Here is a 16,921-nt window from a genome sequence, read left to right on the forward strand (position 1 = left end):
ATATGACGTTGTTTATAAAATAGCGAGAAAATAGGATAAAAGATAATTGATTAATAGTGTCAATTACTCGTTTATTTAGAATACTAGAAAGTGTATAATAATATGATACGAACCAAATTTTTCAGTCACACAATTTACTGATTCATACCAATTTCTTTTACCTTTTCTCTTAAGAGTCTATGATCGATAAAATCATCTAAGATATGTCAAATCGTTTAATAGGAGACGTAATCTTTTTAACAAATATGATAATATCTTCAAAAATCTATCATGTTCTAGAATTGAGACTTAATTAGTCGGTCGAAATTCTACGATTATCACAATTGGGAAAAGATTGGCGATATAGGAAAAAAAACACACATTCACGCATACTCTGTTGAGTAGGCAAAAACATATAATTAGATAATTGTTTTGAAGTAGTACATGACCGCATAGGATACTTGAACACTAGTGCAGGAATTTAGAATCCATGTTTTATTTAGTTATACTAGCTAGCTAGTAACACTGCACCGGGATTGATTGGGAACCATCCCAATCAAGATTAACCCCAAACTACATTGACTTCAATAGAGCCATACTTCCCACTAATGGGTTTCTTATCACTTTCACCAGCAGATTTGACTAGAAACACAGCCTTACCATTTGCAATTTCATCGTCGGAAGAAAGAGTATCATAATCCATCAAGTATGCTGTAATCTCAAGTTCACTCGCTTCTGCAGGCACAACCACCTCATCCCTTTCTAAGGGAATGAATTCCCCAGGCCTTACTTCAATATATTGACTTTGGCTCTTATTAAATAATGTAAATTGAGAACCGATGCCGAAGCGACCAGATATATTTCCATAAACATCTGCTGGATCTTCTCCATCTCCATTGATGAGCTTCACACTAATCGTAGCTTGAACATTGTTGCTAAACTTCACCTTCATCGCTTGATATTGCTTAACGCTGGCCATCTTTAATTATAGGGTATATTATATTGTATTCTCCTGTGGACCAAGTATTAAAAATTAGAATGTTAATTATAGATATAGATTAAGAAGAACAAGCTAATTATTCCAGGAGATCGATTAGGAATAGGTAAGTTGATATCACGTTCTTCTATGAACTCCAACTAACTTTCTTACTTGCAAACAATAATGCCATGGTTTCCCCCCTTTATATAGGGAAGATATGCCTGCAAAATTCTTTTGTATGTGGGCCGCAAGGAACAAACGTATTATTCGATGCTCTTCATAATACATGGTAAGGTCATATAGATTCTTCTTTCTATCATCTAAATAATTTTCGTGTGGGTATGTATATATGGATATAAGTGGGTGTGGACCGGGGCACCACAAATTTTATTCTTTCAAGCCGATATATCAATTTTAATTCCAATACGTTTAACAAAAAAAAATTCGCTATTTGGTCATCCGAATATGATTCGTAGACCGTGTGAAAAACTTTCTGTTTATCCTTTGCTCGTGGTACTAATTAAAAAAAATTAAATTAGAAAACCTATCATTATATGATTTATACCAATTTTCTTTGTCAATAAATTTAATTGTTCATCCGTCAAAAAAAAAAAAAGTTTGATTGTTCATACCAATTTTCTTTGTCAACAAGTTTAATTCTTCCTACCAATTCTCTTATTCGATTGGTTTAATTGCTCATACCAATTTTCTCGAACCTTGTTAGACGATAGAGTAAAGTAAAAAAAAAATTCTTTGTTTGAAATATTGACCCAATTTTTTCAATAAAATTTGATTATCTGGTATCATACTTACCTATTTTCTTTATCAAAAGGTTTAATTATTTATATTAATTCTTATCACATATTAACACTAAGTTGGTCCCAAAGTTATATTCTTATGTGTGTCAATGGGGGTCTACAAATTCTATCAATGGGGCCCATATTATTCTTAAAAGGTCAATCAATCAATGTCACCATTGTTGTTTCATTCGAATGTGATTCCCAGGTCCATGAAAAAAAGTTTTAATGCTAAAAATTGGCAAGACCCCTAAAAACTAAGTGATGACCGAAACTTGAAAATAATAATACATTAAAAAATACCCACCTCCGGTCTTTATTAGTTTAACCGTTTCTTTTGCACAGAGTTTTAGGAAAAATAATATTGTGCGATACAGAAAGAAAGATAAACTATTATTTTATACTAAAGTTGAATGTATGTGTGATGGAATGTTAGTGGTCCAAAAATAGAAACATGAAAAATGGGTAAACTAATAAGGGACATCCTAAAAATTAATACGAGTAAACGAATAAAGACCGGAGGAGTCAAATTTAGATCATTTGTTTTGCGTTAAAAATGTTTAAAAATTTATATCAATACTTTCATAATGGTATGTAGGCCCAAATTTTTGCTTTTTATTTTTTCATATGGGTAAAGGGTTTTACGGATTCTTTTATTCTCAAGGGCCAACCATTGTTGCTATAGGTTATCAGAACAATTTTTCACTATGATGTAGATATGCGTTTATTGGACTATGATGTACATAGGCGTCTCAAAAAGTTATAAATAGTTGATATTTTAAAATTATACTTTGAGAGAAATCTAGTAATAGCCCACTTGAATATGACGTTGTTTATAAAATAGCGAGAAAATAGGATAAAAAATAATTGATTAATAGTGTCAATTACTCGTTTATTTAGAATACTAGAAAGTGTATAATAATATGATACGAATCAAATTTTTCAGTCACACAATTTACTGATTCATACCAATTTCTTTTACCTTTTCTCTTAAGAATCTATGATCGATAAAATCATCTAAGATAAGTCAAATCGTTTAATAGGAGACGTAATGTTTTTAAGAAATATGATAATATCTTCAAAAATCTATCATGTTCTAGAATTGAGACTTAATTAGTCGGTCGAAATTCTACGATTATCACAATTGGGAAAAGATTGGCGATATAGGAAAAAAACACACATTCACGCATACTCTGTTGAGTAGGCAAAAACATATAATTAGATAATTGTTTTGAAGTAGTACATGATCGCATAGGATACTTGAACACTAGTGCAGGAATTTAGAATCCATGTTTTATTTAGTTATACTAGCTAGCTAGTAACACTGCACCGGGATTGATTGGGAACCATCCCAATCAAGATTAACCCCAAAATACATTGACTTCAATAGAGCCATACTTTCCACTAATAGGTTTCTTATCACTTTCACCAGCAGATTTGACTAGAAACACAGCCTTACCATTTGCAATTTCATCGTCGGGAGAAAGAGTGTTATATCACTATTTTGATAATGACATATAATTAAAGTTTACATATTATTAGCTTAATTCGGTTTTTAGTTTCCTTGTTAGAAGTAATTTGTTTATGTCTTTGTTCTATTTCTCTAGTTTGTTTTTGTTTTGTTTATTTTATTTGTCTAGTTTTAATTCATATAATTATCTTTAGGTTTCACAAATAAAATGATAAATACTTTATGAAGATTTTATTAGGTGTTTAATCAAGTTTAAAATTATTTATAATTTATTTGTGTTATCCGATTCATATTATGGTTGTAACAAATGAAATATATTAAGATTCCATAATATGTTGTTTAGTTAAATGTGTGCGCAGCATTGTTGTTTATCCTACAAACAAGGAGCCGCCAAACATTAACCAAAGCACGCGCGCTAACAAAGTGAACATTGAGGTAGTTCCTAGAATTTAGGAACCACAACAACCTAGCTATTTGTGAGGCGTGTGATCATGGAGAAGTGGCTGAGATCGTGGAAGCCCAACTAAACCAACTGCCAACGGAAAAGTTACAACGGACGGATTATGGAGAAGTGGCTAAGGCTATGTGTGTTCATGGAGAAGAACATGGAGAAGTATTGGAGAAGATCATGGAGAAGAATTCGAGTAGCTAGGTCTCTACAAATAGTTATTTGTAACGGATCTTTTAGTAAGACTTTCAGAATTTTATGTAATACTCTTAGTGAAAGTTTACTCGGTTTTTCTTCTTCTTAGACATTGATGTATTATAGATTGGGTTGAGAGAATCTAAGTCTGTAATCATTTTGAGAGAAAAAGAGAAAGAGAAAGAGAAGAGAGAAAGAGAAAAGACTTCGAGTGAAGTCAAGAGAGAAGTTAACTGTTCAGGAGGAACAGGCTGACTGGGAACCAGTTCCTAGAGGAACAGAGTTGGTCCGAGTTTAGGTTGTACAAAAGAGACTCTTTTGGCCTAAAACTGATTAAAGAGAATTGAGTCAAAATCCCTCGTGGTCAAGGTTTTTCTTCTTATTGGGCCTAGGAAGTTTTCCTTGTAAAATCCCGTGTTCCTAGTTCTTTCTTAATTCATGCAATTACTTTTTTCTTACTTATTCATTCTTTTATTTCCGCAAAAAGTTTGAAAATCTCTTCAACTACAATTCACCCCCCCTCTTGTAGTTGCTTAAGTATTCGTCCAAGAATAATAATTGGTATCAGAGCCTAGTTTCTCCAAAACAGTTAACAATGAGGAGCTAGTTCCTGGAAACGATGAACACATCAGGAGAAGATTGGAAGAAGGTTACTCAACTCAGCTCCACCCATGTTTAATGGCAAGTATTATCCATACTGGAAGAACGTATGGAAATTTTCATCAAGGCCGAAAACATTCAAGTTTGGAGAGTAATAGAGATTGGTGACTTCGAAGTCACAGAGAAAAATGAAAAAGGTGAAGACTCCCAAGCCTCTCCAAATTTGATAAAGATGACTTCGAAAATGGAGATGAACAACTTGGCAAGAAAAATTCTTCACTGTGGTCTTGGTCCCCATGAACACAATCGAATCATGGGATGCAAGTCAGCCAAGCAAATGTGGAACTTCTTCAAGTTACTCACGAAGGAACAAACGAAGTCAAGCGATCAAGATTGACATGCTCATGCACAAATATGAGCTATTTCAAATGAAGCCTAAGGAGTCTGTTCAAGAGATGCTCACAAGTTCTCCAACATCATAAATGAGCTTGAATCTCTAGGAAAGATCATCACTCCCGAGGAACAAGTACGTAAAGTTGTACGAAGTCTTCCTCAGGATGAAAAATGGATGGCAAAGGTTACTACCTTGCTCGAAACTAAAGATTTCACCACATTCAATATCGAGCAACTTTCCGGTTCCTTGTTGACTCATGAAATCCATCTAGGAACTCATGAGGTCGACTCTAATAGGCCTAAGGCTTGGCTCTCAAGTCCGATGATTCGAGGATTCAGAAACTGATGATGAAGAGAGCACTGATCGTGAAAAGATTCAAAAAGTTCTTCAACAAGAACTACAAAGGGAAAGAACTGAAAAAGCCTGGAAAGTTAAGTGTCACAAGTGTGGAAGTCCGGATCACTTCATAAAGGAATGCCCTCCGGGAAAATGAAAAGAGCAAAGGAAAGTACAAGGAGAAGGGAAAGGAACAACAAAAACCTTTCTCAAAAGTTGATATGAGAAGGGCCATGGTAGCTGCCTGGGGAGAATCCGATTCAGACGAGGAGCAGGAACAACCAGAAGAGGAGACAGCACACTTATGTCTCATGGCAAAAACAGACGAAGAAGAAGACTTGCCAAACAACAAGGTACGCATAAATGTTATAGAAGAGTTAAAAGAACTTTCAAAGAATCAATTAATAAAACTACTTTTGGAAACCTTAGATGACTACAAGGCATTTGTGTTAGAGAAGAAAATTTAGAAAAAGCCTTAGAAGTCACCAAAGGTCATTCAAATTGGTTTAAAACAGTAATGCAAACATTGAGAAAGATTCTTTGAAGTCTTTGATGAAAACCGACGTATTCGAGAAGCTTTTGAAAATGCTAAAAATGAAAACTACTTCTTGAATATGGAAATGGCTGAATTAAACTATTTGTTCCTGAAGGAACCAGTTCCTCTATAAATACAAGATCCGAGTTCGAAAAGTTAAAATTCGAACATGAAAAAGTTTTGAGTAAATATCTTGTACTTAAAGAGAAAATGGAATCTTCAAGAACGACTCTTCCTGATCCAGTAAGTTGGATACAAAAATATAAAAATGAAGGAAGAAGTGGGCTAGGTTTCAATCACAAGAAGAAAAACAAAATGAAAAAATATGTTGATCTTCCAAGCAGCCGAATATGCTCTTACTGTGGGAACAGTGGACACTTAGTGTCTGACTGTTCCTCCAGAGAAGAACATATTGAAATGAATACCCACTTAATCAAACAAGTTTGGAAAGCTAAGAGAAATATAGCCCAACAGAGGAACCCAAGTGAAACTGGGTTCCTACCACTGACTGATTGCTTTGATGCAGGCTAAAGTGAGGGGAACAACCTTGGTACCTCGATAGCGGTTGTTCTAAACACATGACAGGAGATAAAGAGAAATTTCTCTCGCTTTCAGCCTATGATGGAGGAACTGTGACCTTTGGAGATAATCTTACCGGTAACATAATTGCAATTGGGAAGGTAGGAAAGTCTAAGTCACATTCCATAGACAATGTATTTTTGGTCGAGGGTTTAAAACATAATCTGCTTAGTATTTCTCAATTTTGCGACAAAGGGAACAGTTTAAATTTTACTGGTGAACATTGTGTAGTATGCAATACAGGAACATGTAACAAAATTCTAGAAGGAACAAGGAAAGGGAACACCTATGTTGTTGATCTCAACCTTGTTCCTAGGAACAATCTAACATGTTTAAGTGCCGTTGATAATGAACCACTTCTTTGGCATAAAGGATGTGGTCACGCAAGTATGACATTACTCCAGAAGCTAAGTGGTAAGGACTTGGTGGTTGGATTACCAACTATCAAAGTCTCAAACCATGAAGTTTGTGGACCCTGTGCAAAAGGTAAACAAGTTAGATCCTCGTTCAAATCAAAGAAAATGGTAAGCTCACACAAAGTCCCTTGAATTGATTCATATGGACTTGTGTGGCCCTGTTCGAATCCAAAGTCGATCTGGTAAGAGATATGTGCTTGTAATAGTTGATGATTTTTCAAGATACACTTGGGTTATTTTTCTTCATAGCAAAGATGAACATTTGATGAATTTGTTAACTTTGCTAAAAGAACTCAAAGAATAAGTGGTTTTAAGATTAAGCACTTGCGTTCTGATCATGGTAGGAGTTTGAAAACTCAAATTTGATGAGTTTTGCAGGCATGAAGGTCTTGATCACAACTTCTCAGCCCCCAGAACCCCACAACAAAATGGCGTGGTAAAACGGAAGAATCGCACTTTGGAGGACATGGTAAGAACAATGATAATAGCAAGCAATCTTCCGAAGAATTTCTGGGCTGAAGCAGTGAATACGGCATGCTATATTATCAATAGAGTCATGCTAAGACCTATTATCTTGAAGACCCCTTATGAGCTACTTAAAGGAAGAAAACCCAATATCTCATACTTTAGAGTCTTTGGCTGTAAATGCTTTGTACATAATAATGGTAAAGACAATTTAGGAAAGTTTGATGCTAGAAGCGATGAGGCTGTTTTTATTGGATATGCTTTAAGTAGTAAGGCATATAGAGTTTACAACAAACGAACAATGTGTGTTGAGGAAAGTTCCATGTATTTTCTGATGAAACTAACTCTCTGCAGGAACCAAGTCATGAAAATGACTTTGAAATAGGACTGACTCGTATTGAGGAGTCAGTAAACATTGATGAGGAACTAACACCTGCAGGAACTGACAAAAAACATATTTTTGAAGAAGAGATAGCTGTTCATGATATTGTTATACAGGAGGAACAGGCACCAGAAATTCATCCAGAAGACGAGAGAATGAAGCTCCTCAAACTGGAGGAGCAGAGACAAGAAGATTTGAACCAAGACCGTGGAAACACTTAAAATCCCATCCATTGGATTTAATAGTAAGTGATATTGAAAAGGGAACTCAAACGAGATCCCAACTGAAAAATTTCTGTGCTTTCCATGCCTTTTTGTCTATGACAGAACCACGAGATCACAATGATCCCTACTGGAGTCTGACTGGATAAACGCCACGCAAGAGGAACTAAATGAGTTCTAGAGGAACAAGGTCTGGCACCGTGAGACCAAATCGAAAAACCAAAAGGTAATTGGACTAAAATGGGTCTTCAGGAACAAGCTAGACGAGCATGGAACAGTCATAAGAAACAAAGCCAGACTCGTAGCCAAAGGGTACAATCAACAAGAAGGTATTGATTTGATGAAACTTTTGCTCCTGTAGCTAGAATAGAAGCAATAAGAATTTTGATTGCTTTTGCATCATTCATGGGTTTTAGGTTGTACAGAATGGACGTCAAATGTCCTTTTTAAATGGATATTTGATTGAAGACGTCTATGTGGAACAACCTCCTGGTTTTGAAAACCCGGATCTTCCAAACATGTCTATAAGCTAGATAAAGCTCTTTATGGGCTTAAGCAAGCTCCTAGATCATGGTATGAAAGACTTTCAAAATTCTTACTTTCTAATGTTTTATAAGAGGAAAGTTGATAGGACCCTGTTCCTTCGATCCAAAGGAACAGACATCCTAGTGGTTCAGATTTATGTGGATGATATAATTTTTGGTGCAACTAACGAATCTCTTTGTAAAGAATTTGCTGAGTTAATGCGTAGTGAATTTGAAATGAGTATGATGGGAGAATTAAACTTCTTTCTTGGTTTGCAAATCAAGCAAACTGAAAGAGGAACAATGATCCATCAACAAAAATACGTAAAAGAGTTATTGAAAAAATATGGAATGGATCAAGCAAAAACAAACCATACTCCTATAGGAACAGGTACAAGGTTAGATGAGGATCAAAGTGGTAAGTCCGTAGATCAAAACTCTATAGAGGTATGATTGGTTCCTTACTCTATCTAACTGCAGTAGGCCTGATATATCCTTTAGTGTTGGTTTATGTGCAAGATTCCAATCAAATCCTAAGGAATCCCATTTGACAGCTGTTAAAAGGATTCTTAGATATTTGAAAGGAAGTGATGACCTTTGCTTGTTCTATCCTCGAAGTGACATCTTTGATCTTGTAAGCTATTCCGATGCTGACTATGCCGGAGACTTGGTGAATCGCAAAAGTACATCTGGTATTGTCCAGTTCCTAGGATCAAGCTTGGTTTCTTGGAGCTCAAAGAAACAAAACACCGTTGCTCTTTCCACTGCAGAAGCTGAATACGTAGCAGCTGCTGCATGTTGTTCTCGAGTATGGATCAAGCAACAGGTACGTGACTTTGGCATAAAATTCAATGTGTGTTCCTATATTTTGTGACATACTAGTGCTATTTGCATTTCAAGGATCCAGTTCATCACTCTAGAGTCAAGCATATTCACATTAGACATCATTTCCTAAAAGACAATGTAGAGAAAGGGATTAGTCAAAGTTGATTTTGTCCTATTGAAAATCAAATAGCTGACATATTGACTAAACCTCTATCTAGGGACAGGTTTGAAAAGATACGCTTGGAACTAGGAATGATAAAAATTGTTTAAATGTGCACATGATGTTGTTTCCCCCCAATTGTTTCTTACTAAGTATGTCCTGCAATCTTCATGAATTAATTTTCATACACCTAGGGTCAAGTATAAGGACTCACATATGTCTCTGAATATTACCCTTAGTGTCCTTGCACATATTTGGTATGCATGTAGTTTGAATATTATGGACACATTTTTATCATATGCAAGAGTAATTTTTTCTTCTTTCTATTTTTTATTATTTCCTTATTGTTCTTTCTTTTCACACCTTCCGTCCAAAAACAAACACATTAATCTGAATTATGCCCAAAATTAAGCGTTCAATTAATCTAGAGTTAAGAGAAGTAACTTCATTAATTGCCTTCCGAAATCCCATAAACCGCTTCATTAAACCATCTTCCACTTCTTTTCACACGGATCATGATTACTTTATAAACCTAACACATCAAATCACTGACCCTTCATAATTTCTCACCATCAACTCACAAGTCTCTCTCTCTCTTTCTCCAATCATCTTCAACCTCTTAAAACCTCTGTCAACATGTCTTCCAAGACTCAAACCTCTGATGCTCATGCAAAATTACCGAAAGAGAAAACACCATCTCCTGAAGAAGTAAGTGCTCAAGAATCATCCAAGAATGACGCAGATTCTTCTGGGTCAAAATCGGCATCTTCTTCACCAGTTTCTCTGTCCCTGAAAAAGGAAGAAGGTGATCATGAAATTGAAAGCGAACAAGAACAAGAAATCGTTGTACCTACAAAACGAGGTAAGAAAACAAAATCTTCACAATTTCTTGTGGGCTTTTGTGTAGACATTGCATGGTGCAAAAAGTCTAAATGGAATGAGTTGTTGAAAATTTTAAAATTTCAGAAGTGGTTGAAAATTGTTAGCATAGATGAGGGTCTTTTGAGAAGATGAAAGCTTTTGTTCTGGGTTTACAATAACAGAGGTGGTGTGTGTCGATTGTAATGGGTCAGTAGTTACAATTACTAAGAAGAAACTTGGCGAGTGGTTAGATGTTCCTAATGAGGGTTACAAAGACTACATTAAGGGTAGGGCTAAGTTGAACATAAATGGAGTCACTAATGCAACAATTCTTGCTTTCTTTAACGGCAATTCTAATGCTTTATCTTTAGATCAAAAAGAGTTGTCTCCATTTCATAAGCTGCTGTTTCAGTTAGTTTGGCTTTTATTTTACCTCGCTCCTCCAAAAGAACCCAGGCAAGCCTAATGGATCTTTCCATTATGTATTGTCTTGCTGAAAACATCAAAATCAACCTTTCCTCACTGATAATTGCACATCTCTCTCACTGCATTACCCACAACAAAAAAGTGGGTTATGGTAATCTTCTGACCTATGTCTTCAAACAATGCAAGGTTAAACTCCCTTCCACCCCTCCTTTTCCCTTGAGCCAAAAATATCTTACAAAAGAAACTTTGACTAGGCTGAGTTTGAGGTTGGTGAATGGGAAATAGATTGTGAAGAGAAGAAACTCCGGTTAAGGTTGAAATAGGGAGTAAGAAAAAGTTGGATGAAGAAGGGATTGCCAGTGGGTCTGTCAGAAAAAGCCAAAGGTTGGCTGGGTCCAAGTTCCAGAAGGAGCAGGATCAAGGTGAAATAGTCTTTATTCACCTAGATTCTGATCCTGTCCCTTCTACTGCAGTGGATTTCCCCTTACTTTCTACAACTGGGCTTAACAAGATGCTTCGGGAAATTCAGGATTCCTTGACCCTCCTGCACACCAAGGTCAATGCCAATGCAGCTACTGTTCATGTTCCGGACTCTCAGCAGCAGGATCAACTGCTTGCAATCAAGAATGCTGATACTGGGATCAGGAACAAGGTGGATGGTGTGATTTCCAAGATAGATTATGTGGTCTCCTCTCTCTTCAAACGAACCAAATCCTAACTTCTCTTACTTTGGATATTTGAACAATTTTTTTTGGGCTGTAATTATTAAACACTCTTTTGGATTCTACTTCTTATGTCCTTCTTAGACATATGAAGTACCTTTAATATTTTCTTTGCTTTCTTCATTTTCTTTCTCATTACTCTACATATTGACTGATTCTTACTGTCCCTAATGTTACTTTTTGCCTGCCTATTATGTTTGTGTGTTTGGATGGCTAATATTATGAGATATATGTTTGAGCAACTTGCTTGGTGCCTAGACTGTTGCCTCTCTAGTGCTGCAGGTACAACATTTGGTTTTGATAATGACAAAGGGGGAAGAGATAGTGTGTATACACAAAAACAAAAATTTTTATCACAGTTCCTTGTATTTTCTGCTCATCTCTGTTCCTACCTATGTCTGATCCTGTTCCCAGTCTGTAGAGTTTTTAACTAAGTTAGATTGTGGATAGTTTGTGTAGTTTTTTTCTATGTGTTTAGAGTGTTTTTTCAAAAAACAAAAACCTTAAAATTTTTGTTTAATTAATTGTCATAATCAAAAAGGGGGAATATTGTTATTTCACTATTTTGATGATGACATATAATTAAAGTTTACATATTATTAGTTTAATTCAGTTTTTAGTTTCCTTGTTAGAAGTAATTTGTTTATGTCTTTGTTCTATTTCTCTAGTTGTTTTGTTTTTTTTATTTTATTTCTAGTTTTAATTATATATTATTTTAGATTTCACAAATAAAATGTAAATACTTTATGAAGATTTGATTAGTGTTTAATCAAGTTTAAAATTATTTATAATTTATTTGTGTTATCCGATTATATTATGGTGTAACAAATGAAATATATTAAGATTCCATAATATGTTTTTAGTTAATGTGTGCGCAGCATTGTTGTTTATCCTACAACAAAGGAGCCGCCAAACATTAACCTAAGCACGCGCGCTAACAAATGAACGTTGAGGTAGTTCCTAGAATTTAGGAACCACAACAACCTACTATTTGTGAGGCGGTGTGATCATGGAGAAGTGGCTGAGATTGTGGAAGCCAACTAAACCAACTGCCAACGGAAAATTACAACGGACAGATATGGAGAAGTGGCTAGACTACGTGTGTTCATGGAGAAGAACATGGAGAAGTATTGGAGAAGATCTGGAGAAGAATTCGAGTAGATAGGTCTCTACAAATAGTATTTGTAACAGATCTTTTAGTAAACTTTCAGAATTTTATGTAATATTCTTAGTAAAGTTACTCGGTTTTTCTTCTTCTTAGAATTGATGTATTATAGATTGGGTTGAGAGAATCTAAGTCTGTAATCATTTTGAGAGAAAAGAGGAAGAGAAAGAGAAAGAGAGAGAGAAAGAGAAAGGAGCTTCGAGTGAAGTCAAGGGATAAGTCAACTGTTCAAGGGGAACAGGCTGACTGGGAACCAGTTCCTAAAGGAACAGAGTTGGTCCGAGTTTAGGTTGTACAAAAGAGAGTCTTTTGGCCTAAAAGATTAAAAGAGAATTGAGTCAAAATCCCTCGTGGTCAAGGTTTTTCTTCCTATTGGCCTAGAAGTTTTCTTGTAAAATCCCGTGTTCCTAGTTCTTTCTTAATTCATGCAATTATTTCTTTCTTACTTATTCATTCTTTTATTTCCAGAAAAAGTTTGAAAATCTCTTCAACTACAATTCACCCCCCCTCTTGTAGTTGCTTAAGTGTTCGTCCAAGACTAATAATTGGTATCATAATCCATCAAGTATGCTGTAATCTCAACTTCACTGGCTTCTCCAGGCACAACCACCTCATCCCTTTCTAAGGGAATGAATTCCCCAGGCCTTACTTCAATATATTGACTTTGGCTCTTATTAAATAATGTAAACTGAGAATCGATGCCGAAGCGACCAGATATATTTCCATAAACATCTGCTGGATCTTCTCCATCTCCATTGATGAGCTTCACACTAATCGCAGCTTGAACATTGTTGCTAAACTTCACCTTCATCGCTTGATATTATTGCTTAACGCTGGCCATCTTTAATTATTGGGTATATTATATTGTATTCTCCTGTGGACCAAGTATTAAAAATTAGAATGTTGATTATAGATATAGATTAAGAAGAACAAGCTCATTATTCCAGGAGATCGATTAGGAATAGGCACTTACCTTAAGTTGATATCACATTCTTCTATGAACTCCAACTAATTGTCTTACGTGCAAACAATAATGCCATGCTTTCCCCCCTTTATATAGGGAAGATATGCATGCAAAATTCTTTTGTATGTGGGCCGCAAGGAACAAACGTATTATTCGATGCTCTTCATAATACATGGTAAGGTCATATAGATTCTCTTCCTATCATCTAAATAATTTTCGCGTGGGTATGTATATATGGATATAAGTGGGTGTAGACCGGGGCACCACAAATTTTATTCTTTCAAGCCGATATATCAATGTTAATTCCAATACGTTTAACGAAAAAAAATTCGCTATTTGGTCATCCGAATCTGATTTGTAGATCGTGTGAAAAACTTTCTGTTTATCCTTTGCTCATGGTACTAATTTAAAAAAAAATCAAATTAGAAAACCTCATTATATGATTTATACCAAGTTTCTTTGTCAATAAGTTTAATTGTTCATACCAATTTTCTTTGTCAACAAGTTTAATTGTTCCTACCAATTCTCTTATTCGATTGGTTTAATTACTCATACCAATTTTCTCGAACCTTGTTAGACGATAGAGTAAAGTAAAAAAAAAATCTTTGTTTGAAATATTAACCCAATTTTTTTAATAAAATTTGATTATCTGGTATCATACTTACCTATTTTCTATATCAAAAGGTTTAATTATTTATATTAATTCTTATCACATATTAACAGTAAGTTGGTCCCAAAGTTATATTCTTATGTGACTCAATGGGGGGCTACAAATTCTATCAATTGGCCCCATATTATTCTTAAAAGGTCAATCAATCAATGTGACCATTGCTGTTTCATTCGAATGTGATTCCCAGGTCCATGAAAAAAAGTATTTTTGATTCATCAGATTAATGCTAAAAATTGGCAAGACCCCTAAAAACTAAGTGATGACCGAAACATTAAAAAATACCCCTCTCCGGTCTTTATTAGTTTAACCGTTTCTTTTGCAAAGAGTTTTAGGAGAAATAATATTGTGCGATACAAAAAGAAAGATAAACTATTATTTTATATTAAAGTTGAATGTATGGGTGATGGAATGTTAGTGGTCCCATTCCGAAAATAGAAACATGAAAAATGGGTAAACTAATAAGGGACATCCTAAAAATGAATACGAGTAAACAAATAAAGACCGGAGGAGTAAAATTTAGATCATTTGTTTTTCGTTAAAAATGTTTAAAAATTTATATCAATACTTTCATAATGGTACGTAGGCCCAAATTTTTGCTTTTTATGTTTTCATACGGGTAAAGGGTTTACGGTTCTTTTATTCTCTAGGGCCAACCATTGTTGCTATAGGTTATCAGAACAATTGTTCACTATAATGTAGATATGCGTTTATTGGACTATGATGTACATAGGTGTCTCAAAATTGTTTGTGGTCCAATCTCAAAATTGGACTATGATGTAGATAGGGAATACATGAATTCATTTCTTTATGCCTAGTAAATACATGAATTCATTCTTTAGGCCCTATCATGATCACCATAGATATATAGAAAAGTAGTATAATTATACATTCATCCAAATTTTGTTACTTTTGTTGTCTCAAAAAATCTAGGGGTTCTATGATGTTGCTAAATGTATATCCAGAAAAAGTGTTAAGTGACCAAATTTCTCAAAAAAAAAAAAATCCATTTTGGAATAACATTCATACAACTTTCACAAATAAAAGGTTAACCAATTCATGTCAATGTTTCATAATGGCAAGTTGATGCCAAATTATTATTGTAATTATCTTATGTGGGTTGGGGCTATATAAATTCAATTATATTGGCTCCATCATGATTACAGTAGGTCTAGTATATTATTCTTATTCATTCACCAAAATATGATTCCTTGAGCAGCAGGAAAAAATTAAGTGGTCTTAGGGTAATGGTAATAATTGAAGCCTTATAAAATGAATTATATGGCACAATTTTTTAAAAATAGATATAAACTTCCCCCTTTTCTAAATAAGTGTGAAAATCACTTTTTCACTTAGCCCAATACCCTTCTTTAATCATTAATATATTTAATTGCATGCAAGTAAAAGTTATAAATAGTTGATATTTTAAAATTATACTTTGAGAGGAATCTAGTAATAGCCCACTTGAATATGACGTTGTTTATAAAATAGCGAGAAAATAGGATAAAAAAATAATTGATTAATAGTGTCAATTACTTGTTTATTTAGAATACTAGAAAGTGTACAATAATATGATACGAACCAAATTTTTCAGTCATACAATTTACTGATTCATACCAATTTCTTTTACCTTTTCTCTTAAGAGTCTATGATCGATAAAATCATCTAAGATAAGTCAAATCGTTTAATAGGAGACGTAATCTTTTTACAAATATGATAATATCTTCAAAAATCTATCATGTTCTAGAATTGAGACTTAATTAGTCGGTCGAATTCTACGATTATCACAATTGGGAAAAGATTGGCGATATAGGAAAAAAAACACACATTCACGCATACTCTGTTGAGTAGGCAAAAACATATAATTAGATAATTGTTTTGAAGTAGTACATGACCGCATAGGATACTTGAACACTAGTGCAGGAATTTAGAATCCATGTTTTATTTAGTTATACTAGCTAGCTAGTAACACTGCACCGGGATTGATTGGGAACCATCCCAATCAAGATAACCCAAACTACATTGACTTCAATAGAGCCATACTTTCCACTAATGGGTTTCTTATCACTTTCACCAGCAGATTTGACTAGAAACACAGCCTTACATTTGCAATTTCATCGTCGGAAGAAAGAGTATCATAATCCATCAAGTATGCTGTAATCTCAAGTTCACTCGCTTCTGCAGGCACAACCACCTCATCCCTTTCTAAGGGAATGAATTCCCCAGGCCTTACTTCAATATATTGACTTTGGCTCTTATTAAATAATGTAAACTGAGAACCGATGCCGAAGCGACCAGATATATTTCCATAAACATCTGCTGGATCTTCTCCATCTCCATTGATGAGCTTCACACTAATCGTAGCTTGAACATTTTGCTAAACTTCACCTTCATCGCTTGATATTGCTTAACGCTGGCCATCTTTAATTATAGGTATATTATATTGTATTCTCCTGTGGCCAAGTATTAAAAATTAGAATGTTAATTATAGATATAGATTAAGAAGAACAAGCTAATTATTCCAGGAGATCGATTAGGAATGGGCACTTACCTTAAGTTGATATCACGTTCTTCTATGAACTCCAACTAACTGTCTTACTTGCAAACAATAATGCCATGCTTCCCCCCCTTTATATAGAGAAGATATGCATGCAAAATTCTTTTGTATGTGGGCCGCAAGGAACAAACGTATTATTCGATGCTCTCATAATACGTGGTAAGGTCATATAGATTCTTCTTTCTTCATCTAAAAATTTTCGCGTGGGTATGTATATATGGATATAAGTGGGTGTAGACCGGGGCACCACAAA

At 34.7% G+C, this 16,921-nt stretch overlaps 1 protein-coding gene across 1 annotated transcript; it reads right to left on the reverse strand.

The window, feature by feature from the left end:
- Window positions 1-361: 361 nt before the first annotated feature.
- On the reverse strand, window positions 362-16,711 carry LOC104884143 (uncharacterized). Its single transcript, XM_057394967.1, has 2 exons — window positions 16,663-16,711; window positions 362-991 (listed from the first exon to the last, which is right to left on the reverse strand). The coding sequence occupies exon 2, from the start codon at window positions 956-958 to the stop codon at window positions 542-544; it is 417 nt and encodes a 138-aa protein (XP_057250950.1). The 5' UTR covers window positions 959-991; window positions 16,663-16,711; the 3' UTR covers window positions 362-541.
- Between the last annotated feature and the right edge of the window lie 210 nt (window positions 16,712-16,921).

The sequence above is a fragment of the Beta vulgaris genome, chromosome 5 (genome assembly GCF_026745355.1).
Source record: "Beta vulgaris subsp. vulgaris cultivar EL10 chromosome 5, EL10.2, whole genome shotgun sequence".
Classification (NCBI taxonomy): Eukaryota; Viridiplantae; Streptophyta; class Magnoliopsida; order Caryophyllales; family Amaranthaceae; genus Beta; species Beta vulgaris.

Bases quoted from the DNA above. Each gene is read 5' to 3' on its own strand.
- LOC104884143 (XM_057394967.1), bottom strand. From the start codon at position 958: ATGGCCAGCGTTAAGCAATATCAAGCGATGAAGGTGAAGTTTAGCAAC.